This window comes from Lathamus discolor, chromosome 3 (genome assembly GCF_037157495.1).
Source record: "Lathamus discolor isolate bLatDis1 chromosome 3, bLatDis1.hap1, whole genome shotgun sequence".
Lineage (NCBI taxonomy): Eukaryota > Metazoa > Chordata > Aves > Psittaciformes > Psittacidae > Lathamus > Lathamus discolor.
Window position 1 is genome coordinate 80,932,222 of NC_088886.1, and position 25,640 is coordinate 80,957,861.

The following is a 25,640-nucleotide window of genomic DNA, read 5'->3' on the forward strand; positions in this document are numbered from 1 at the left end:
GGCTTACGCGCCATCTGAGATACCGTATTTGTGTCCCAGTAATCCAGGGGATGTGTTTCTATAGAGTACTAAGCAAGAAACCAAAGACTAACTGAAGTATTATTAGAATGATACCTTGCCTGGCAGATGAAAATATCACTGATGTGTATGCATAGAATCCTTTAATTGATTTGTGAGTTTAAGGCCTTTCCAAGGAGGGTGACAGATACATGTAACATTCTTGAATGCTTCATTTGCATTTAGAACTGTCACTTAGCTCACAAATGTATACTAGTTAAATACTTGTTTAAAAAACATCTAAATCTGCCATTGCTAGGCAAGTGTCTTGCAATTGTGTATGTGTGGAAGCTAAAAGGTACAAGATTGCCAATAGTTTCAGTCTGGAATTTTGTATTCTAACTTTTCTAGTACTAACATTAAATAGATGTGGATTTAGAGGTCTCTGTTATTCTCGGGAGGAGTTGTGGATGGAAATACACCAGCAGTGTTTTGGTTATGTGCAGAGAACAGTAGCCGTAATCAGCTACAGAGCATCTGCTCACTCCCCAGGAAAACCAGTGGTAAAATTCCCATTAATATCAGCAGACATGAATTTAATCCCTAACTGCATTAACAAACATGTTCTGGAAATCACTGACCTGGGCTGATGGAATCCTAGAGCCCCATCATTAATTTTGGCCAGGTATAGTAGTAGTTTTTGTGGAAAGTAAACTTAATTCATATATAGAATCAGGCATGTGAAGTGCTGTGTTTACACGTGGCAGGGTCTGTTTCCCTGCTTTCATGCCAACTCCACATGTGACACTGAATGGCCCATGTGCCTGTCTAACAGTGTAGTTTCTGCTGTCTCAAGATTCGTAGGCTTATAAAGTGCCTTCACAGCCTTAGGCAGAAAGTTGTTTTAGGACTGTAATATGCTAACTGAGATTTACATTATTGTTTATTTTACATCTCTTTGCTGCACTGGAGGACTGTTTTACAGTGGGTAATCTTATTCTTACTGTCAATGCTAGGAAAATTCCAAACATGATAATTTCAAGGTTTTTTAGAACATTTTCTAAATGGTATTTGGCTGGCATCTCATGTGGAGATAAGTGACAGTATGAAATGACATTATCTGGTTTGGGCAGTCACTTCAGCAAAGGGGATGCTGACCTTGGGGGGAAACAATATTAGCATTACCTAAAATAAGCAATAAAGCAAAATTAATGAACAGAGGAAAACAGCTAACAATAAACTGTTCTTTTAATCTGATAAAAGTTTCTAAGACTTGTAGTAGACTGTATCCCACAAAATGAAATTAAAGTATCAGCTAGAGACATAGATACACATCTGTTGGTAGCCTAAGTAATAACGTAGGCATAGATTTATCAACAGGGCTAAAGGAACTGTAGCCACCCTCTGCCTTCCCTGCCCTGTGAGACACATGCTTCTCTATCGTATGGTTTGGTTGCTCGCACACAGCTGTACAGCCACAGCTCTGTCTCCCTGTGCCGGCACTAGAATAGGTTGTCCATAAAAATGGTAGATGCCCCATCCCAGGAAACATTCAAGGCCAGGCTGGATGTGGTTCTGAGCAACCTTATCTAGTTGAAGAGGTCCCTGCTTATTGCAGAGGGGTTGGACTAGGTGACCTCTGAAGATCCCTTCCAACCCAAACTATTCTATGATTCTATGATACTTTCAAAAGAAGGTGATTAAATAAATGATAATGGGTTGAGAAACAAACTCTCTGTGAAATATCATTAATTCTCACCTAAAAGAAATGGCATTAGAAAGTATGAGCTAGTTAGGTGACTTTCCAAGTCTGCTCTGGAAATCTGTGGCAAAAGAAGGCAAAGAATCCAGGGTCTTCACAGCTGTAACGGAGTCTGTGGTCTCAGGGTAGTTTACAACAACTACCACTCACCCTGGCTGTAGGCATAAGCTCTAGACAAAAGACTGCAATTGTTATTATTTTACATTTAGATGCTGTCTTTCCTCTCTGCCATAAGTGCTGATCCCAGCAGCCTTCAAAAAAATCCGTTGTTGCTTTTACATTAAGTCACCATGTAGGTAATAGCGTTTGCGTATATTAAATTTTCCACCAAAATTATAATGTCATATTATCCTGCATGTAAGTACACTGTTGCTTTGTGGCTCGTGATTTATCTTTTCCTATAAGAACGCAACTATTCACCCTTTCATTATACAAAATGCACAGGATAGGAAGTAGTGAATATTTAGTATTTTTCATAGAGACTGTTGGCCTTTGCAATGTTGCTTTGCTGTTGAAACAGCAACTATATATACTCTGTACTTAAAAGCAAAATTGCAATGCAGGTGATTTTAAAGTCAGCTATATATGAGCAGACCTTTTTTCAGAGGAACTGAAATGCTCCTATGTAAATAAATACAGTGTGTCTTCAGAAACAGGCTGTTGACTCAAGGTAATGCTGCTTTCCATGTCTCCATGGAAAGCTCCTTGATCTTGTGCTTAAAAATAAAGCACTGGAAAACATAAAACAATGCATCTCTGCCCTGTTTGAACACTGAAAGATTGGTTTTACTTTGATTTTCTGAGAACTATCCCATTTCCAGATCTTTTTTTACCATCAGGCAATTCAGTTAAATATGTTGATTGACTTAATCTGTGCAAGCAGCATATTGGAAGTCCAGTTGAAGTCAGAGATGTGTGTTTTCATCTCACTTGTAATGTACAGTGTTAATGCCCAAAGAGTAATGAATTACAATGCACTTTACCTTCCTGGCATTAATTATTGTCTCTTGGTATTTGGCAGTGGAAATCCTGACTGCTCGGCAGAAGAAAGCTGAGGAGCTGAAGAGACTGACAGACCTAGCCAGTCAGATGGCAGAAGCACAACTGTCTGAACTCAGGGCTGAAATTAAGGTCAGGCATTGACTTCTGCTTGGGTATTTCTTCACATAAATGCCAAGAAAGAGCTGTCATGTTGACATGCCCAGGCTCTTCATTCCTGCTATGGGCCAAAGGGTAACTAGTGAGTAGCTAGTGTTACATGGGAAAAGCAAAGCTTCTTAAAGCAGCGTAGCACCTCTGAGCAGTGTACAGCCACTGAGAAATGAAAGCTAGCCCTTCATAAGTGTAGCAGTGGAGAGTTTTGCTGTTTGTGTATCATTTATCAGACTCAGTTAACAAGTAAACACGTTAGCGTCAGCTTCAGTGATCAAACACATAAAGTCCATTGAAATGACCCACTTCCCAAGTGTGGCAGTGATCCACCCATCATTGGGCTGTGAGACATGTGATTTGGTAAGGATGGGAAAATACTTGGTTCTGCATAGAGATCCTGCGTATAGGGCAGGGAAAGAGTTTGCTGAGCCTTGAAGTGAACTTCAAGATAGAACTTAGGCAATCCCAAGCACAAATACAGGCTGAACGGAGATGGGATTGAGAACAACCCTGAGAAGTACTTGGGAGTGTTGGTTGACAAAAAGCTCAACTTAACCTGGCCGTGTGCACTCGCAGCCCAGAAACCAACCATGTCCCAGGCTGCATCAAAAGGAGCGTGAACAGCAAATCAAAAGAGGTGATCCTACCCCTCTACTCTGCTCTTTTGAGACCTCACCTGGAGTACTGCATCCAGCTTTTGGGGCCCCCATCACAAGAGGGACATGGACCTGTTCAAGCGAGTCTAGAGGAGGCCACAACAATGATCCGAGGGCTGGAGCATGTCATTTTTGGAGACAGGCTGAGAGAGCTGGGCTTGTTCAGCCTGGAGAAGGCTCAGGGCAGACCTGATAGCAGCCTTCCAATAGCTAAGGGGGACTTCTTACAAGGGCATGTAGGAATAGGACGAGGGGGAATGGCTTTAACCTGAAAGAGGGTAGGTTTAGATTAGATGATTAGATATTAGGAAGTTCTTTACTGTGAGGGTGGTGAGGCATGGGGACAAGTTGCTGAGAGAAGTTGTGGCTGCCCCATCCCTGGAACTGTTCAAGGCCAGGCTGGGCATGGGTTTCAGCAACTTGGTCTAGTGGAAGGTATCTCTGGAGATGGAAGGCAGATTGGACTAGATGATCTTTTAAGGTCCTTTCCAGCCCACACCGTTGTATGATTCTATGATTGGTTTTCTGTACCATCCATGTAGTCTTGCTCAGAATGCAAATCACTGTTAACTTGTCTGTATTTTTGCAGCACTTTGTGAGTGAGCGGAAATATGATGAAGAGCTGGGCAGGTCTGCACGATTTTCCTGTGATACAGAACAGCTGAAGACCCAAATTCAGCTCTGTGGAGAGAGTAAGTGCTGGTGATTTCTCCCACCAAAGTTCTCACAAGATAGTGTTCCACATACCTGTTCAGGAAATGCTGGCAGAAATAATGGCATGTGTACTGCCAGTGTGTGTGTGCAGCAAGCCTGACGTGAATGGTATGTCTGGATGCAGCAGTCTTGCTGATCGTTCGCAAGTCAGGTTTACAGTATGCAATATGTTAGACTCACTGTACATGTGCTGCACAGTCAGTCCATCTGCATGTGCACAGTGCCCTCTTTGTCAGAGATTTCTAGGCATTACTCGGAAGGAAAACAGTTTCAGGAAGAGAAATAATGTTTTCAAGCAGTTACTAGAAATAGAAAAAAGATAAAATATCCCACAGTCTGCCAGTGATCCTGTGAGTGCACAGCTGCACAACTGTCGACTTGAGGCATAACCAGTGTAACTCATTAAACCGTAAGAATTGCTTTTGCAGAACACTTTGAAGATCCACCTAACCCCGTATCGTGTCCCTCACTGAAGCCAACTCAGGATGTGTCAAAGGAAGGCATAAGCTTCCCAGTAATATATCTGATTGTTCGCAGTCACCTCATAGACCCTTATATCATACCCTGAAGCTTAAGAGACTGAAAATTCTACCAAGATTATCCTGTCTAATATAACCACAGCTGCTGTTGATAGAGCCACGGATGATTTTTTTTTACTCACTGAACTATTTTCCTAAATAACCTCCAGCTGCAGTTAATTCTGCAAGTTAATTATTTATACTTCATTTCAGTAAAGCATTACATAAGCATAGTTTGATGCAGACCTGTTGAAACCAGGTCAGTAAAGTCAAAAAACAGCTATTGCAGGGAAGCAGTGCAGTCTTACAGATGACTGACAGTGCACTGGCCTTCTGAAGAATTTAACTGTAATCTGCTCTTTGTGACCTTAGATAAGTAACTCATGCTGTTGGCATGTCTTTGATAAGAGCTGCTTGGTGCAAAGTGTATTTCAGTTTGGAGCATCACACAGTGAGGCCCATGCCCAGTGGTGGGATGTACCCTTTCTTTTTACATCTTTTCTGTTAAAGTACATATTTATGACATGCACCTGGGGTTTTTTTATGTGGCCTTCCATGTGCAGCAGTCTGGTTTAGACAGGAGACAGCAGTAGTATTCAGTGACATCTGCCCTTACTGAACTTAGGACAGAAAGTTCAGTTCTTCTGCAGATTGTTGCATTGTTTTTCTGAAGAGGACACCTAGTGGGAGAAATAGCAGATGTTGACGTAAGTGAGTAAGAGCCTCAAAAAACCTAACACATGATGTCAGTAGCTAAAATTATTCCGCATCTTTTTTTTTCTCTGCACTAAAAGTGGAAGAATAGAAGTACCTTTTAGATAGAAGGAGAAGTGTCTCACTGAAGTGAGCCTCTGGTTTGTCATCTGTGCCACAAGGAAATGGGAAAATTCCATAATCAGAAAAATCAGAACAGCAAATTAAGATCAAGAACTTACTTCAGTATCCTCAGAGTCCTCTTTGAGACTGTTTAGGGACCATTGCACAGAAGCAGGCAGCTAGAAAGTGCTTATGGAAATGCAGAGAGGTAGGAATCAAGTATTTGGTGCGCTTCACATCCAGACATGGTAGTGGCTAAAAAAACAGGCAGTCTCAAAATACTAAGAATTGGGAAGCAGGAACAAACAGAGCAGATGTGAGCAGTACTGATTCCTGATGGTGCTTACATTGCATTCAGTTCCAGTTTTTATAGATATACATGGTTCAGAAGAACCTTTGGTAACCACCTCCTTGAGAGGAATGAGCCTAGTTCTGACACTAGTTATCTGGCTTCATTATTTAAAGTAAGGCTGAAACTATACTACCAAAACGAACTGTAAGCAGGGCAGGAATAGAGCCTTGTGTTTAGATGTTGATCGTTTAACTGATAATATGGAATGCTTGGGTTTTTTATAGTTTCTCATCCAAAGAACAACTATTCCCCAAGAACACCATGTAGTTCGGTGCTGTCTTCAATGACCTCGCATGCAACAGCTGGCAAGCAGAATGCGCACACCCGGAAGTTCTCTAGTAATGCCAAGAACTCTGATAATAAACCAGCCAGCACTAAAGTACAAAGTCATCTTTCTCCCAATCCTACAGAAGCTGCTTCCCAAGGAATCCCAGCAAATAAGCAGGTAAGAAACAAGTTATGAACTAAACCAAATTACTCTTAAAAAATCAGAAAATAGGCGGCATTGACAATTGTTAATACAAAATCAAATACTGGTTTGCAGTTTGTATATTTAATGCCTAATTTTTGAAAATACGGCAGTATATATTTTCCAGCTTCCCTTTCAGTGCAATGTGAACATACAAGGTGGAAATACCAGAAATGCCATAGCAGCAAAGACCACTGTCTGGTTTTCAGAAGTGACTAGTAGCAGTTAATAAGTGTAAAAGAAAACCCATCCATAATACTTACTAATTGCCCTATGTGCTGTGATGGAGAAACATTTATTCCTGAAGCTTGACAAATGTTAAAGCATGATTATTAGATAGGCTTCAAAACTGGAATCCTGCCAGGTTTAAAAGCGTGTTATTTCAGAAGCTTTATAATACAGCTTTTAATACAGCTATTGTGGTATACTGGTAGCTGTTTCGTTATAAGAGCACCTTAGAATGTCCTTGTACTGTTGTGCTTAGGTAAAGCTGGCACTGAAGTGTCTCTGAATTTTGTCCCAGTAAGAATTTTAGGCTCAAGTAGGTGCTTGAAGGGAATCATAGGAGCATTACATAATGTCAGTGCATGTACGGAATCAGCTGCCCTTGCAGTCATGCAAGTAAAGCGATTCAGCCACTCCCACTAAGGATCAAAGCTTCCTCTGAGCAAGGTACCACAATGAACATCTCTCCCACCATGTGGATTTTTAACTTGACTTTAATTTACATGTGAATTTCTGTGCTTCCTGCTGTCTTACTGTAGTTTTTACACAATACTAGGAGAGGTATTTTTGTGATTTTGGAAAGAAACAGCATTAAGTTCTTCAATGCTTCTTAGCTGCTTGCTGTTGAGATGTCCAGTATTTCATTCCCTTCTCTGTATTCTCTTGAATCATGGCAGATTTTAATTTGGCATCAGTAGTGAATCTGCCCTCCACATTTTCAGGCTACTCAGATGTAGCATGTTACTCACAGTTCGGTTTTCAAGTGTTATAAATAGAGAGCTCTAGCAACAATCGAAACTGTATAGTGTTTTCCCTCTCCTAGTTATGCTGTAGATTTTATTCTGCAATTTTTGTTAATTCTGGTTGCTGTATTTCTTGTCCTGTTGGAAGGATTCAGATAACCTAAAAGTTATCGATTTCTTTCTGGATAGAACGGGCCTTCTAGCCAGAGACGAAGATTCAACCCACAGCACCAAAACATCCGGCTCAATGGATCTCTTAAGTCACAAGGTGCCAGTAATGAGGCAGATCAAAATAATATAAAGAGTGGTTCCAGGTCTGAACACAGAAGACAGCAGCATAACAGCTTCAGATCAAAAAACAAAGGAGCTACGAAAAATCAAGAGCAGTCTACAACTACAAGGACGACAGAGAATCCAGCACATTCAGAAAAGACCCGACGAAAGCATCATACACCAGACACCGCGGATCACAGGCCTTTCCAAGGCAGTGCTGGCAGGGCATCTCAATGCAATTTATGTCCTGCAAGGATGGAGGTCTCTACTGATAACACTGTTCTTTCAGTACCAGCTGTGACTTTGGTGGCTTAAAATGTCACCGTGATGGCAGGCAGAGAAATCTAATCTCTCCATTTTAGTTTCTTGCTCAAGATGCCTGTTGGTGAGGAAAATAAATCAGAATATAGTCATTTTAAATCTGTTGCTGCTTAAAACTTGTTGGTATTTTTATTATTTACTAATTATCAAAATTAATTCATACTTTCAGGGCTTTCCCCAATATGTTCACAGTTATTTTCTCATGACAGTATAGAATCTTATCAAAGCAGCGTTTACTACTTAGAAAAATGAAATCTAGATTGGAGAAATAAATCGGTAATGAAATTCATAATAGTGAAAACCTGTTGTAGATACGTGGTTATACCAGTCAACATTATTGGTTTTTTAGAGCAGCCTGTGTTAGAAGGATCCCAGGAAGTCTGTCTGCTGTGGTCTGCAATGAAATCAGATAATCTTGTAGAATTTTTCAGCAAATCTCTATACACCTCTTTCTTTCTGTGCGTGTATACACGTACATGCATGCACACTGTATACACAGAGTATTGGTATATACGAGAACATTTGAAAAAGCACTACATTTGATTTTAGCTTATTATTCCATAATCTGAAATCTTTAAATCCAAGTATAAATTGTATTAAATGTCTTACATATTGGTATTTTTCATTGACAAACTATTTTTATGAGGCTGAGGAAAATCACTCATTTCTTGAGTTTGGAATGTATATAGTCATGGCTATTCAGATGCACAACCCTGTTCTTCATCCTTATCAGCCACTTTTCTATGACTAGTTGGATTTATTTTTTTGCATATGAAAGCTGCAGGTCTTCTAGACTTGAATCCAAATTATTTTTCTATATTTTTGCTGTAGGAACCATCTGTCCATAACGAGAGCTATGACTAATAAATTTGTTACAGCAACATGCACCAGAACGTGGAGGTACATATTTGAGCAGATGCTACATCCGTCTGAGTTTTTTATTGAAATAAAAATCTTACTTAGTCTTAATGTTCTGATTCTGTATTTCAGAAAACCTGTTTCTTCAGAAAATTAAAATCTTCTTTCTAAAATGCTCTGGTGTTTGCTGCTTTGCAGTGTCTAACCTTTGTGATCTTATTCAAACGGTATTTGCTTAATACAACTGGTATCGGTGGGAGGCTTTCAGATGAGTTTGGATTAAGACCAGGCTTTTGCTTTTAGCTACATTCTAATACCACAAGTGCATGGAACAGAACCTTCACATGAGAGCCGCTCCATCCTGGACATACTTCTAATACAAGTTATTATTTAACACAGTAAGGTGCCAGAATCCAGACCTGGCATCAAGTGAACTAGTGGCCTAAGTGTCAGAGTGAGAAAGGTGTAAAAGGTCAGGACGGATCTCCCACTGAGGTCAGTAAGAGTGGGACACTTACGGACCATGGCAGAGGGCTGGAAGAACATGATCTTTAAGGTCCCTTCCAACCCAAACCATTCTGTGATCTTTATAAGTTTATTCCTGGGTTATTGTCTGCATAATTTCTGCTAGCTGAATGCATGCTTCTACCTTAGGACTGACTGGTCTATTTGTTCTCTGCGGCCCGTGAAAAATGGTCTCAAAGTGTAGAGTGAGGCACATTCCTTATGGGGGCTTATTAATTTATTTGATTATTTTTATTTCTCTTGGTATGTGTATACAGTTTTCCACCTGATTCTAAATGCAAATATCTTCATCTGGAAGAGTGGTGAAAAAGAAATAAACATGCATAGGTAAATGCTGGCTTTCTTAGCATTGTAAGCACTGCTTCTATCCTAGTTGATTACCTACCCTGCTTTAAAGCTGAATGTTTTTGAGTACACGGAACTGAAATTCCAGAATCTGTATGATGCACACCCATCAGATAGGCAGCTTTTCAAAATCTATCTTCTGCCTTACACTTTGACCTGTAACCTCACTTTAAGAGATGTAATCATGATTTCTGTGAAGATATTACACAGGAATTTCATTACATTGTCCTTGTATAATTTGTGAAATTTGTCTCTTCTTCTAACCCCTCCTAGGATAAGATAATCTAATGTATATATAATGATGCTTACTCCTTCCTTACAGCTTCTCCACTTGACAGGACTATTGAAAGTTATTTTATTCCATAAATCAGCTTCTCACAAGCAGGCTTCTGCCAGTAAATAAAATCTGTAACATAAGTCATAACTCAGCACAACAGGACCACCTTGCACTCTTCAGTCCTTTGATGTACTGGAGGCTCAGTACATGACAGACCCAGGACTAACAGGTGAGAGACAGCATTTTCCTTCAGGCTGTGATACAAACACACTTTTCTTTGAGAGATACAAGTGTGGGTTTGATTGGGTTGGGGAGTGGGCTGGTTCTGGGAACACTGCAATCCTTGCTCCCCAAGTGTGGGCTAGTATTGCAGTATATGTTTTAACAGCATTCCATGGCTGTGCCCTGAAGTGTAACTGTGTCAGAATGGCATCTCTTCATTTTCCATTTCTTGTGTCTCTAAATGCTTGGAATGAGATCTGCCAGTTTCCATGAGGTTTATTTTACTGTTCACAATACTTGTAATTAATCAGATGCTCTTGGGCCCATCTTCAGTAGAACTCTCTATCTGTCAATTACACAGCTAGCTACATGTGATACGGCTTTTAACAGAAGGATTTGTACAGGGGTCAGTGAAGGAATTAAAGGCAGGTCAAGGCTTGACTTTCAAGCTAGCCATCTTTTAAAACAGGATCCTCAATTTGCAAAGCAAATGCAGCTGTTTGGCATCACTCAAACACAAACATTGGAATTCTTACTGCACTTTGTACACTCTTTCAAAAGTGGAAGCACACCTTAAAGAGTAGCATTTTAAAGCAGATCTGTTTATCTTCTGTGTAAGATTAAACTCAGAGTAAGAGCAGAACTCAGCAAACTCTGAAGGACCAGATACACAGTTGGAAAATCAGAAAAAATAAGGTAACTTAAACAGCCATTTGGAAAAGATAGGTTATTTAGGCATGTTAGGGGGAAAAAAAGACAAAAAAGAGGTACCACACAGTGTGGTTGAAAATGTGACTGAAAGATGAACCTTGTAATTCTGGAAGAGAAACATTTTCTTGTAGTGCTTTCCTGGACACTGTTGTTGTATGGGAGCACCTGGTCTGAGCTTGTACAAGAGGCAGTTCTTACTGTGAGTAATGACTGGGCTGCATCAAGATCTTCTGACATCCTTCCTGTTCCACTTGTGACCACAGCAGAGGCACCACAGGATCCAGAGGTCTCAAGTTCCAGTACCACTACCAGTTACCCACGTGAGGATTAGAACAGAAACATGCTGGAAATTTGAGACAGTACAGCTGGTTTATTATGGAAAACTACTAAAGCTGTACTAAAATGATCATGTACGTTGTACCAGAGACTAGAATGAGTGAAGATACACATATATATATGTATGTGTGTAGGAAGGGGGTAACTTTGAAAAGGGCCAAATTCTGATCCAAACTGGGTACACTACATAGCTGATTATGTGATGCATGAATTTGAAAAGTAATTTTCAGCCAAGAATGATCAGTTCTGGTATAAACAGCTAGATGTTTTTTGGCATGAAGAAAATTCTGTAAGAAGAGGTATCCAAAAAGCTCAGAAAGCAGCAAAGGTCTCTAACGTTGGCCTTACTGTTTGTACTGCTTAACATCTTTTATTAAAAGCTGTTGCCCAAAATGAAATCTAGGGGTTTGTGGGGCTTTATTACCACAGAGTATTTATACGTTTTTACCACACGTTGACTCTGTAACTGCAGGTAAAGAACAGACAGTTTCACTGCCAAGTTTCTGATGGCACAACTGGCCTCCTGTTTCTATCATGCGAGAATCTGTCCTTCATGGATTGGGAAGAAGTAGATGAAATCTGCTTACTCCTGGGTAATGTTAGTATTTCTTTTTAGCCATAGTAAGATTTGAACTACATGTTTATTATCTAAGTGATTTAATGTAATTCTATTTTACGTCCACATTTTAAAAGGCTTTGGGTAGATAAGGGCAAAGCTATTTTTATAGTGAAAGTCACTACAAAGGTTAATGCTGCTCAGCTGTCATAAAACTCTTTCGTATCAGTCCATCAGTTAAGAGAAACTGGGCAAGATTCACAGGTATAAAAAACACACCAAAAGTACCTATTCTGATCGAAGTTACAAGGTCATGTTTGCACCTCATCCGATTAAAAATAAGGAAATAAAATCAAGTTCCTCAAAAAGTAATCTTGCTCTGCTTCCCCACTGCAGCCACTTTCCTGTTTCATCTCCTGAAAGTCAAGTGAGTTTTTTCTTTGCTTTTTTTTCTTTCTTTCAAACATAAGCCAGTATGTCTAGGGTAACGAGAAGACTCATTAAAGCAACTCTAATCAAATGATGCAAATGTTACTCAAAAAATACTCTGCTACCAGAATAATTAAATAACCACCAGGCTAGGGCAAACTCGGGAAGTCCTGTAGGATTTTTCTCAAAGCTTTTTTTGTCTTGTACACATGCAAAATTCCATACTTTTTGCAAGATGTAGCATGATACTGGATTTGATGATCTTTGTGAGCTTTAGTGCTGGTTGAACCCAGTGATCTTAAGGGTCTTGTCCAGCCTACGTGATTCAATGATTCTATGTTTATGGAAGCCTTGTAAATTCATCAAAAGTCGAAGAGGAAGGAGATCTGCTTAAGGAAGCATTGTAGAAAAGAGTTAAAGGTGCATGGTAAAGTGCTCAGCTGTTCAATAAGTACTGAAGTAGAAGTCCTACAGAAGGTAAGTATTAAAAACTGCTTTTTGGTCAGATTATTATGAAAAACAAGTATCACAAACTTGACATCAGTGATGAACTGCATGCTCAAAGAATAGGACATTATGTATCTTTCCATAATTTTTGCTTTGTCCTTCAGTGGAACCTTATTTTGTTGGGATAGGAGTAGCCTTGATATTGGTGCTCATTAGGTTTATTTTATAAGAAAAAGCACTAGCTTAAAGATTCTAAAGGTGAGCTGGTCTTCAGTATGCACACTGACAGCAGAAAAGCACAGTACTGTGCACCTCTGCAGTGACTTCTCTTCATGACAAAGTGTCTCCTTAAATCTATGTTAGTACATAAAAATTTGGGATTTTTACTTTTGCAAATGATGTTTCAAATCCTTGTGGTTAGGAGAAAAGCCTGAAAATGGATTCAAAATGATCTAGAGAATAAAACGTTTAAAGAATCCTTCTGTAACTGTACTAGTCTCAGGAATGTTAAGAATGTTGCATTTTGGCAAAGTGATAGGACTTCTCAGTGTGTAGGGACAGCTGTACTTACTGCAAGAAAATGCACTAGCAAAACCAACAAAAAACTTGAGCACCCAGCTGTAAGCGAGGAGGGGCACAAAACAAAGCCAAGGTTTCCTTCACCAATTTAAACAACTAAAAGGGCTTTTTAAAATCATCAGGCTGAATTCAGCTTTCCTCTGCTGATACAGCAACTCTTCAGTGTCATTACTCAAGATTCACCCTGGCACAAGGTGGTCTCCTCTTTCTCTGAGGGAAGTTCTTCTTCAGAGCAGGGCACCTCTGTTAACGGCTTGCTGCACAGAGTGGAGGTTGTCCCCTCCTCATTTGGAAGGACAGGGGAAGGCCAGCTGTAACTCAGACCTATGAGCTTCCCTGCACCTGCAGAAAACACACCCCACACTGGTGCAATATAAAATGTGAAGGCTGCACCAGCTGCCTGCAGCAGCCTCAGCCCAGTGGCAGATCACACCACATCAGGAGAGTAGTATGCATATGCCTCAGGTCTATGGGAAAAAAATGTCCGATTACTCCCTAGGCATGCTTCTTCCCTGCCTGAATTTTCTCACGGCAACAAGCCAAGGCGGTCCCTTTCATTGCTGTTACAATAGAGTGACTTATCCACATGGAAAATGCCAGTAAACGCATTCAATTTCTGGAATCTTCCCAGTACTCAGTATGTTGCACGCTTGTGGCAAACTTGTTCCTAATGAAAGCTATTGTTACCTATTTTTCCCCACTTTAAAGATACAAATTAAAGAAATCAACTAGTTAATGTTAACTGTAGTTGAAGTTAATAAAGAGATCTTCTTTTATGCTGTGCAAATACACCCTTCAGAAGGTCAGTTGTACTAGTACAACCTAACAAATACAAATGTGAGATACTGGAACATACGACTGCACTGTGTTTGAGAGGGTTTTTAATCCATTTTAATTCCTCCCTTTCCAACATCTAGAATATATTTAGAAGTAAAGCAGAAAATGCACTTCAGTGCTCACTTAAAAGAGTTTTTTCCTATGCTTCTCACAAACTTTTTCATCACAATTTTCTACCAGATCTTTGAATACATAACCACATGAGTTGATGATGATCCTCTTTGACCAGATGATGTAAAGCTATCCAATCTATCAGGCTGAGTCAAGCATTATCCATCCACTTTATCATTCTTAGACTTAACACTGTTTGCTAATACAGCTGGTTCGTTCATGTTTGGTACCATAGAAGTAGTAGGAGTTTCAACAGCAGCACTGTCCTGTTTGCTTGTTTCACTGGATATAGAAGAAGATGTCTGATACGGTGCCCCAAGAAAAAGGGGAGGTTGCTTCAGCTTTATTACACGGTTGCTTACGGGCTTCTTGGACACTGTGATCTTGAATGTCGCTTGATGTGGTGTCCCATTGTCAGCACTCTGCCTTTTGCAGGGTGCCTGGGAATTGCTGGGCACTGCTGGGCACGTTGTGGATACAGTTTCAGAAGCTACTCTGCACAGTGTCGCATTTTCAGTGTTGGGTCTTTTCAGAGTCACTGCAGAACACGAAACATGGCAAGCAGCTACCTTTAATGAGGCTGAATTCTTGACTTTGATATGGGTACTTGTTGAGGGACCTGAGAATCTAATTGGCTTGGGCCCCACTTTACATGGTAAATAGCCTTCCTCTTCAGTAAAGTTGATTAATCGTCTGTAAAACAAAGAAATTCAGTGAAAGAAACAAATTATGTACAGAAATTATTCTTTTTATAACACTGCTATTAGACAGCCAAATGCAACAGCCATTCACAAACCTGAAAGTGCTTTTAATTTCTGCATGTCACGGTATCATTTATGGTTCCCAACTGTTCATTGCTGCAAACAGTGACGAATACTACCATGATAAGTAATGTTACTTATGTAATATTTACAAGTATATTACACGCTAAAAACTGCAAGAGATACAGTGCACAAACAGCTGAGTGAAAATCAGTGAGAAAAAGTTGGAGGAGTTAAGAGAAAGAAAAGATTAAAAAGCTACAGATTCCATCAGATACAAAGTCCACTAAATACTGGTCTGATGTGGTGTAAGGTATTTACAAAAATGTAAGACCCACTTGCACATAAAGACAATATGTAGCATTCCACATTATGCAATTTGAGAAAATAAGAAAGATGCTGCTGCTTTCTTCCTCCCCCATTTCTTTTCAATGCAAATGATTATGGATAATCCTTCAAGAAAAAATGTTTATATACAAAACAAAGCACCTACATAAGAAAGCCTATGGAATCTCATGGCAACTCTAATTGGCAGCATTTTTTAAGTATTACATATACGCTGTTTCACAGTGTTGGCAAAGAAAAATGGACAGATACCTAGAAGATTTTAATTCCTCATGGAAATAATAAATGATGCCACAGAAATTCAGGTCATGCTAAAACAGCTGAACTGGATGTTAGAAAATCTGAAACCCAATGAAACAAAAACTAGACCAGGCCAAGTGTTGTGGTTTAAACAAAGTCACACAGCTCATTCACTCACTCCCCCCCTTCTTTCCCTCCCTCTACTCCTGGAGGGATGGAGAGGAGAATCGAAAAGAATGCAACTCCCATGGGTTGAGATAAGAACAGTTTAGTAACTAAGGTATAACACAAATCTACCACTAATGGTAATAATGATAAGGGAAATAACAAGGGAAGAGAATATGACACCTCAGCACCAGCTGACTGATAACTCACCCAGCCCAACCCAACCGAGCACCGACCGATACCTTGTCCAACCCTGCAGTGCCCTAGCCCTTCCTGGTAACTCTGTTACATCCTGGGCATGATGTGCTGTGGTATGGAATACCTCTTTGGCTAGTTTGGGTCAGGTGTCCTCTCTCTGCTTCCTCCCAGCTTCCCCTCCTCCCTGGCAGAGCATGAGGCTCAGAAAGTCCTTGGTCAGTCTAAAACATTTGAGCGGTAACTAAAAACATCAGTGTTATCAGTGCTGTTCCCAGGCCAAAAGTCAGAACACAGCACTGCACCAGCCACCAAGAAGGAGAAAAACGACTGCTACTGCTGAACCCAGGACACCAGGTCAGAGGGATGATCAGTAAATACCAATAATTTTTTGAGAGATGAAGAAGAAGGGGGGAAGGAAAGAACATGGAGAGCAATTTAAACTCAAATGCATTTAAAAATAAAAGCGTTCAAACTGTGGCTCTATTGCTGGCTCCTACATGGCGCAAAGCTACTAAAGCCCTGAAGTAGAAGAAAGAACGTGTGAATCCGATCTTATCTAGATTTTCAGCTGACAAAGAAAAGCTGTAATTTTAATTGACCTGATTGTTAGGAATGAAGAAGCATTTAGCTGGCAGGTCAGTACTGGAAACAGGCTATGAGGTGTGAGAGCCACTGAAGAACAGCTTAAAAGATACTCTACAAAAGCACATACTCTTCAGGGTACTTGCATTTTGGACTTTTAAAGATCTGTGAAATGTCACAGGGTTTAACAGAAAAGAATAAACAGTATCTGAGGGTAATATTTCTTCTCATTTCTCTTACAAAACTGTTACTTGGTGACACTGTTCAAACAGAAAGCCTGCAAATACCCCAGTACTTATTACAAGGATTCTGGGGAGTTCTTCCTCAGAGCCACAAGGTGAGAATGGATTCTCAATATCTGCACATTACAGACCAAAAGAACCACTAAAATGAAAAGGAAAGGTTAATAAATGTTCAAAGATTTTGTTCCCTAATAGTAGCAATGAGGTACAGGTAAAACAGAATCAGTAACTAGGTTCATTTACAGTATTTCAACAGTGTACAGTCTCATCAGGACCACTGCTGCACATCAGGAGTTTTAGCTGAAACCTAAACGCAGCATTTTGGGAGGGAAGAAATTGTGCTATATATCTGCTCTATTTTAAGCCACCTATGCAAATCAGTGTACCTTTTACAAACTGGAGGCATATGGTGCAAACTGGCTTCCAAAGGGCATTCTTCAAGAGTCCAACATTCTATCAGTTCCTGAGGTACTCTCCAGTAGCTGACACCTGCATTTTAAAGGGACATTCTATTGATTAGCTGAGGGAACAGTGTCATCTGTACATACACCTGACGAAATGAATGTATTTTATTATGTTTTATGTATTTCAGCTTTGAATCTCTGCTGACATGAGTGTTATATACAGCCAGCGTGGTTCCAGGGCTTCCACCAGAGTGCCCAATGCTAGCAGGCTGTCACCCTTTGCATGTGGTAGCTCTTACTACATCTATTCATTCATGTCAACTCATTCAAGTCACCTTGGAACAACCCTTAAGACCTTCTCCCCACTGTCCCCAGATAGCCACTACTATGGAATATTTTACATGTCACTTACTGAATGAGTGAAAACACATGCAGAATCTTTATTACAGTAGATTGGCAAATATTTTTATCTTTATATAAAAAAGTAATGCTACTGAGATACAAAAAAAAAAAAAAAAGAAAAAAGAAAGAAATAATACTCTACCTCTCCCATCCCAGGCATTGAAAGCATCCATCATCTTTCTTAAGTCAGGTACTGAATAATAGCTCCAGATGTATTGGATGTTATTTCCAGCTTCTCTAGAAATATTGTTTTACAGGTAATAGTGATGTGATAAATCTGGCTAAGTCCTTACAAATGTACACTGGTGAAATGCGTCTTTTTACCAAATCCTAACTATAGCAACTTAATAGTAAATGTTTTGTAAAGTAAATGTTACTTAAGTTTCATTCATACAAAAGGTTCCAAACAGCCATCCTCCTATGATCTGCATGCTTCTAAACACTGATTGCTAAAAATGGCTATTCATGAAAGAACAGATGTTCATAAAAGAATAATTACAGAATTAATGATGTAAAATTTACTCTTCTGCTTCTCAATCATTTATTCAAAGGGAAAACACAGGAGGAGGACAGATACCTGATGCTATGTTTTCACATACTCTTGGAATAAATATTTATGTTCCCAGCCTGAATTTAGGAAAATATGCATCTTAATTATAAAGATGAAACATCAAAAGCTCTATTGTAGTCATGTTTCAAAAGATAGACAGTGAAGCACACTAAGTGGGACTAAAAGAAAGGCAAACTGCTTCCAGACACTCGTAAGTACAGGTCTACCGATAACTTCTAATTACTGTCATAAAAATACATCAATAGTGTAGTAGAGAGATACATGTTCTAGACAGAATTAAAACCATTTTCCTTCATCTTCAGTTCCTTTTGGTGTTACATATTTCTTCCAGCTGCCTAAAAAGACCGTAAAATACAATTACATGAATCATGACCAACATTGTGAATACTTCTGCAACTTTTTCTGGATGGACATTCATTTACTGTATTTAGTGTAAATATCATCCTAAATTAAAAAGTAATTTTAAATGGTTGAGACATTTATAAAAAATGCCAAGTAAAACATAATAAGAACTTAAAGCAACAGCATGCTAGCCACCTTCTGTGGACTCTGAAATTCTTGTACTCCATGCTTAGTTGTTAATCTTTGTTTGTTTGTTTAATGTGACCACCGTACTGGGCAGCTGGTTTTGAAGCTGGAAAGAATCTGACTCCTTTCACAGATTTATAGTACATTAATGCTGTATTATGCTACAAAAATACTATTTAGATATTATGGGAGTGTTCATCCTCACTTCATACTGCTTTCGTGTGTTTGACAGTCATCTTACCTTTTGTAAATGCTTTTATGATTAATTTTTGTTCCCAGCTCCTTATTAATTGCATCAGTCCCATCAGCTTTTGTGGCATACACACCAATAATTTTACTTTCACAGCTTGCTCCAGAAGTGTTGAGATAGTGCAGGACCCAAACTGTGGGCTTGGTACAAACTAAATCGTAAGAGTCACAGAACTCTAACAAAGCCTGGGGAAAAAAAAGGAAGAAGAAAAAAGAAAATAAAAAAATACCAAATATTAATAAGAATACAATGGTTTTAGTTGAATAAGCTTTCATATTTAAGTTTTCTTAACTGACTGGTGAAATCTGTTGTGCTAATTAAGGAGGTGGTTTATCCAGAATAATGTCTGCAGTATTTCTCATCTGATGTTACAGAGAATATTGTAAAACTAGGAGAAAGTCGCAGAAATTAAAGGCATGGCAGATCCCTAATATGGAGAAAAACTTAAAGACCTGGAAGTATTTTATACTTTCCAAAAGGAAATGAGTAAGGGAGAATGTGAAATACGTGGAACAGTAGCTTACTAAGAGAACACAGATGACTGTCATGACTAACACAGACCTGGTAATATGAGTTAATTTCTGATCAGCAAATTAGAATTAGCTTTTAAGTTACAATACTTTAAAACAGACAAACCCTGGGGTTTTAAATAATACATTCACTTATTTCTTGTTCTAAAAAAATGGCAAAGTACATTTGTCTTTTGAGCTTCAGGATGAATTTGTAAAACTGAAAAAAGGCCAAACCCTCAAACATCCTGAAGGGATCAAATCTAATCACAAGTAAAATCTGAAGGCATACAGGGAGCTAAACAATGTTGTTCCTACTGCGCAAGTTCTCCAGCAGGCTTGCACGTAAATAGAGTCAATTTAAACTGTTGCTGTATTGCCATGATGGGAAAAGCTTAATTTAACATGTCCTTAACTACTATGACTGCATTATCAACTCTTAAGTTTCCTTAACCTAAACCTTTGAACTTACTGATGATTAAACATGGTAATTAGGAAGTGCTAATTTGCATATACTACAGTTTTAGTATCTGATGCTAACGAATGATGTGGATTAGAGAGTAGATCTTTAAAAATGCGAGAAATGTCAAGACCTTTTTAAGCTCTATATTGGACGTTAAGGAATACATCTCCATTTCATTGGCCAAATGGTCAGACAGACTGCATGGATAAGGAATGCCAAAATAATCTGCTTCCTCCTGCAGTGCAATTCGAGTTTGTTCATCTTCAGGAATCCGAACTTCTCCATGCAGATAATCCAAAAGGTATTTAAACAGTCTTCCATCTCGGTCAATTACACATGCTCCTGAAAACATACATTATTTGAAATACTGCTTCCAGCAAGAGAAGACAGACTACCAAATCATCAAGTAAAGCCTTTATATAAAGTCTCTGTACTAGTTTTACCTACTTAGGAGGAGTAAGTTTACTGTCTCTGTTCTTTTAAAACTACTATTTCGTTTCCCTGGAATATTTGTTATTTGAAGATAAGATTCTCAGTGCAGTAAACATTTCTTCGGAATTTCAATGAAATCACTGATCTGCATAGGACCATGCCAACATACAACCTCAGCTGTATTGCACTTCACTTAAAATGCTGAAATCTAATTCTGGATGCATTTCTAATTCTAACTGCAGATACATCTTTTCTTGCTATTGCAGAGTTTGGGGTTTTTTCCCAGTTTGGATCTAGGCAATTAAGAGAGTTAAAATTAGCATCAGCTCCAGCACACATCCAGTCCAACCTTCCCTGAATATTGCTCTTTTTCTCTCCTTTGCCTGCTAGGCTCAAGGACCACAACAGAAACTGACCAGACCACATGCAGCTGCATGCAGTAGGCTGTTTACTGTAACTGAAAGATGGCAGCAAAACTCTACCCAGAAAAATGTTAAACATTTCAGATATTTTAAACAGTCAAAAGCATACAAGGAATTACTGTATCTATCATATCTTTAAGCTGGATATATTTTGGCAGGATTTCCAAGTCACAAACAAGTGTGAAATCTGACCTATGAATAGTTTATTCAAGCTTTCCTAGTAAGCCATGGTAGTGAAAAATGCAATCTTTACCAGGTAAGGAAGTATTCTGAATCAAAGATTTGACCCGTATCTCCTTATGTAATGAACAGAGCAAGGTGTCTCTGGAGAATACAGGAGTTCATAAACTTCAGTTTCATCTATTTTCATATTCTTACTGAAGAAACACATTCCAAAGCCCCAGTTTGGTCTGGGACAAGGCACAGTAAGCACTGTACAAACATGAGTAGTGTTGGGGAATCCAGATTAATTGCCCCTAAATCACACACATTTAATCGTTTTACATCCTGGAATTAAAGAAGTCAACTGATGCTCAGCAGATTGGAAAAGAGATATACTATAAAATGCACAAGTATATACAAAAGCATGTATTTGCCACAGAGCTCCCTGATCAGAATCATATTTACAGCTTGAACATATTCACCTGACTCATCCACTTTTAGAGGAAAGCGTCCACTAAACATAGAAGCTAGCATTGAATCCTTAAAACGGCATAAAGACTCAAGCCTGGCTGTGTACAAACATCCCTGCACATTCAGTTGTAGAATACCCTGGCCACCTTCAGTCCTGTCCCCTTCCATTGCACTTGCAAATGATGATGTTAATTGTGAGCTATTCAAACCTGAAAGAGATAGAAACAAAAGAAAACCTAATGCCAGTTAAGACTGGAAGTGGATGAGCTCAGCCCTTAGATGTTTTTACACAGCAACATAGTAAATCAGCTTTGAAAACAGTTCAGGAGATATATTGGTGTAAATAGCCAAATATTCTACACCTTTACTATAAAAAACTATGGCATTTTACTTATCTAGGAAACACAAAGGTTGCTTCTGACACAAATGGGTAAGCAGAATTACATGGGCAGAATATGTGAGCAAAGCACTGCAAGGACATTCTGGGAAATCTTGCTTGGAGTATAGTTCACAGCACTGAACATGCAGTAATTCTGCACGAAAACCAACTTCTTTAAAATCCAACCTTTAATTAAGGCTGATTCAACTAGTTGTTGAAGCTGTCACATCATTAATGCCACGCTGCCAATAAATACTCGCGCCTGCACTGAGCTCCCTGCAGAGGGGGCCCCTGTAAGGGCAGAAAAGAATGGCGCAAGAAGCAAAAGAAAGTATTTAAAACTTTTTTTTATTTTTTTAAGTTTTTTTTGGGGGGACGGGTGATGTTTTGGTTTGTTGGTGGGTTTGGTTTCTTTTTGGGGGGTGGGGTAGAGCACCCCTTTAAGGGTTACTGACTTGCTAGGCGCCTTTCGCCCGGACATCTGCGTTGGCCCGACGCGCAATCCCCCGCTGTTGGGGCGCTGCTCAGCCAAAGCAGGGGGAAGCCCACCCCGCCCGTCCCTGAGGCGGTTACCTGCGCCACTGCCTTCCGCGGCAGGGCCGCCTTGCTGGGCCGCCGGAGAGGCCGCCGCGGCTCCGCAAAATGGCGGCTGGGCCGTAGGAAGGGCCGGGCCGGAGCCGAGCGGCGAGAGGAGAGGGGCTTCCCTGCCCGCGGCCTGAAGGGCCAGCCGGGTGTAGGGGCGCCCACGGGCCTGCTGGCCCTGCCTCCGCCGCTTTGCTCGGAGGGGTCCCTCAGGCACGGTGTCGGTGTCCCGTGAAATGAGGGTGACCCACGTAAAGCAGGCTACTCTGTAAGGTGGAAACCTTTCCTATTAATCTTACTATTTTTTATTTATTACAAGTAAATGTTTACTCGAGTGGGTCTGACCAGTTGCATTTCCTGTAGTTTCAATACTATCACAGCTTGAGCTATTCTAACCCATAGTGTTCCGTTTCACTTCACAGTGGTCTCAAACCCTTTCTGGTCAGCTCGGGCTGGGACAGCACCTTTGGCCGGAGGTGGAAGCCCAGACACGGGCAGTGGTTTCTCCCTCTGCTGTGCATCTCGAGTTGCTGCAGCACTGAGATGGGTGATACCAGAAGGGCGATGTGCTGGTGGTACATGCCCCAAGTTAAGATGGAAAAGTCTGCTATTGTTAAAATAGGGAGCAACGGCAGAAAAAAAGTAGCCTCAGGTCAGCTGGTGTTTTCTGGCCTACTTTGACATGACTGTTGGTCCCTTTGAGCAGACCAACTTGCCAGCTGCATGCCAGTAGCAGTCTCTTTAGTTCTAAGTGATACATACAAGTGCAGGCATTGTAGCTTCTAATTTGCTTTCCTGCTGCTTGCCTGTGAGACGTGGGAGCGGTTCTGCTGCAGACTGCTAGACTTTTTTCAGAGCAAACTCTTTATGCATTAAAACAGCACAGAAAAATGGAGTCGAGGTGCTTCACCCTAATACAGCCATTTCACAAAGACTTGCAGAAGCAGTGTCCGGTTAAATTGTCTTATGTCCAATGTATGGTTGCTTGCTCACCAAAATGCATGCACAAACAATGGAAAGGTAAATTAGATTCTCACTATGCTTTTGTCTCAGCCTCATTATGCCAAGTTTCTGTACAGGCGAGGCAGCCGTATTTCCTAAAAGTAAACTGCAAAAGAAAAAAACAACCCCAAACTAACAAAAAGTTTGGAATATTATGTGTAATTCCTGCTTAACTTTGTCATCAGAGAAAAATTTCTTTTTTGTCATATCCCTGTGGATACAACTGTCAAATAACAAGTAGTTTCTGCAAGCTTTCTGGAAGGCATAAGCTATTATATGTTTAGAAGATACAGTAAGAAGTAACTAAATCCCAAATGTCAGCAATATATTTTAATTGCTATCTGAGGTCCAATAAAAATCCAGTTATTTAGCTGTACCCTGCACATACAAGATTACCTATATTAAGTAGTTTATCTGTATTTACATAGCAAATTAGCTCAGTCATAGCTGTAATTCATGTTGATTTTCATCCTGTATTGTCCTGGGTTTTTACTCATTGACATTTTGTTACCACATTTAAGGTATTTAAAATTTCAACTGCAAGTTCATTTGCTGCAGGGTCAAATTAATGGATGAGTAACAGTCAGAGAACAGCTGCTGTTCTAGCTGTGCCGTTTGCTGTATTCTGGTCTGTTACTACATTTTGATTTTGAGAATATGTAAATATTTATAAGCTACTGTGGTTTCAGTTAATATTTAGAAGCATAGACTTGTAATTCAGACTTCAGTCGAGTGAAGGACATTGAAGGGAAGAGCCATCTGAATCATACTACATCTGGTATGATTTAGATGGCTCGTAAAAATGGAGAGGAGAATTTATTTGAAATTGTGTACTCTGAGTGAACACTTGCTACTTAGAACTAACTTTTTATCTTAATGCTGATTTGTATTGGTATGGCAGTTAAAGCTACAGTAAATGCTGAATATGCTCACTTTTTTAGCAACTAACCATGCTACAGCTGCAGAGCGTAAATGGCCTGCCAAGCACTGTGGCTGTCCCGTGCTCTCTGAACAGTTCTTGGCTAAGAATGTACCCAGAAGCCAGGTCTTTAATGCTTAATATCTAATTAATTAAATAGAGCACACAAGTTACAAGATGCCACTGAATGTGATACAGACTGGTAATTCATGGATGTTGGATTTACTATAACATAAGTAAAAATAGGTATAATAGATTTTTTTTGTGGAATAATGATGTCTGGTTTAGCTGTATCTTAGTAAGGATAAAATGTCTGTTGTCCCTACACTCTGCATAAACAGCAGTTGCAACTTAAATGTTGTCATTGTTGTCATGTTGCAATATGCTGTAAGTTTAACCTCCAATCTTTCTCACTGTAAAACATTCACTTAATGAAGTTGCAGCTTCCTGTGCTTATTTTCTCTTTATGTTAGTCAGTATCTGTACACAAAAAAATGCAGTATGTTTTGGACCTCAGATTTAACTATGTGAAATATTGTTACTATTCAAGGTCAGTACAGCATGTATTTGGTACAGAAGCATGCAGCAAAATAAGCCTGTGTGAGCAAACTGCCTTTTCAGCTGCATGTCCTTGGGAAGTGAACATGGGGACTTTGTTTTGTTTTTCACTAATTTCCAAAGGAAGCTGGGCTTCACACATTCTCTGTATATTTGTGTTTCAATTTGCTAATTTCAGTCAGATCTGACAGAGGGGAAGAGGTATTAAGAATGGATTTCCATTAAGCTTCTGCAAAAAAAGGGTGCGATTAGAGGAAGGTATGGTCTAAATACTATACTAAAGGAAAAACTGTAGGACAAGCTCAAGTCTTGTTGGACATCAGAGAATGTGCAGAGAGAGAAGCTGTTCTACATAATCTACCCAGCAGTGCTTTAGTAATAACTCATGCTTTACTAGACCCTACAAAATTAATTCTTCCACCAAGATTCTTCTCAGAGATGGGTTTGCAGGTATGTAGTAAGATAACAATTTCAGTACAACACTTCCCACATGGTTAGGGCTTTTGCAGCAGGTCTGTCTCTGCATGTCTGTCTTTCTTTGACTCCATCTCATTTCTGTTTATTTTAAAGACCAGTCATAGGATCCCAAATGCCCCAAAACCAGAATTCCGCTCTTAATACATGTCTAAGATATACAGTCTGTGGAACTTGGCAGTGCTTTAAGCTCTTCCCCATTTTGAGCAGCTGGCAATTAATTAGAGATTTTTACATGTGGAATGTTACAGCATGGGAGTTCCTCAGTGTAGCGTAGAGGAAAGTATGACCACAGGTGGAAACGCAGTAATTCACATATTGCTTTAAATTTATTGCCTGTAGTAGCGA

At 39.6% G+C, this 25,640-nt stretch overlaps 2 protein-coding genes across 5 annotated transcripts in view; one reads left to right on the forward strand and one right to left on the reverse strand.

The window, feature by feature from the left end:
- The window catches only part of SPATS2L (spermatogenesis associated serine rich 2 like), a 154,944-nt gene extending 145,915 nt beyond the window's left edge, over window positions 1-9,029 (forward strand). For all 4 annotated transcript variants that reach the window (XM_065670008.1, XM_065670007.1, XM_065670010.1 and 1 more), the window contains 4 exons: window positions 2,781-2,890; window positions 4,157-4,259; window positions 6,192-6,412; window positions 7,594-9,029. In XM_065670008.1, coding sequence (XP_065526080.1) covers window positions 2,781-2,890; window positions 4,157-4,259; window positions 6,192-6,412; window positions 7,594-7,992 — 833 coding nt within the window. In that variant the 3' untranslated portion in view covers window positions 7,993-9,029. The remainder of the gene's footprint in view (window positions 1-2,780; window positions 2,891-4,156; window positions 4,260-6,191; window positions 6,413-7,593) is intronic.
- A 5,157-nt stretch (window positions 9,030-14,186) lies between these two features.
- KCTD18 (potassium channel tetramerization domain containing 18) lies at window positions 14,187-22,546 on the reverse strand. Its single transcript, XM_065672743.1, has 7 exons — window positions 22,331-22,546; window positions 21,390-21,587; window positions 20,022-20,233; window positions 18,911-19,104; window positions 17,713-17,807; window positions 17,151-17,253; window positions 14,187-14,924 (listed from the first exon to the last, which is right to left on the reverse strand). The coding sequence occupies exons 2-7, from the start codon at window positions 21,544-21,546 to the stop codon at window positions 14,390-14,392; spliced, it is 1,296 nt and encodes a 431-aa protein (XP_065528815.1). The 5' UTR covers window positions 21,547-21,587; window positions 22,331-22,546; the 3' UTR covers window positions 14,187-14,389.
- Window positions 22,547-25,640: the final 3,094 nt, after the last annotated feature.

Coding starts and splice junctions, on each gene's coding strand:
- KCTD18 (XM_065672743.1), bottom strand. CDS start 21,546: ATGGAAGGGGACAGGACTGAAGGTGGCCAGGGTATTCTACAACTGAAT. Junction 20,234..21,389: donor TCTAAAAGTGGATGAGTCAG/GTGAATATGTTC, acceptor GTATGTTTTCAG/GAGCATGTGTAATTGACCGA. Junction 17,808..18,910: donor CATAAAAGCATTTACAAAAG/GTAAGATGACTG, acceptor CAATATTTCTAG/AGAAGCTGGAAATAACATCC.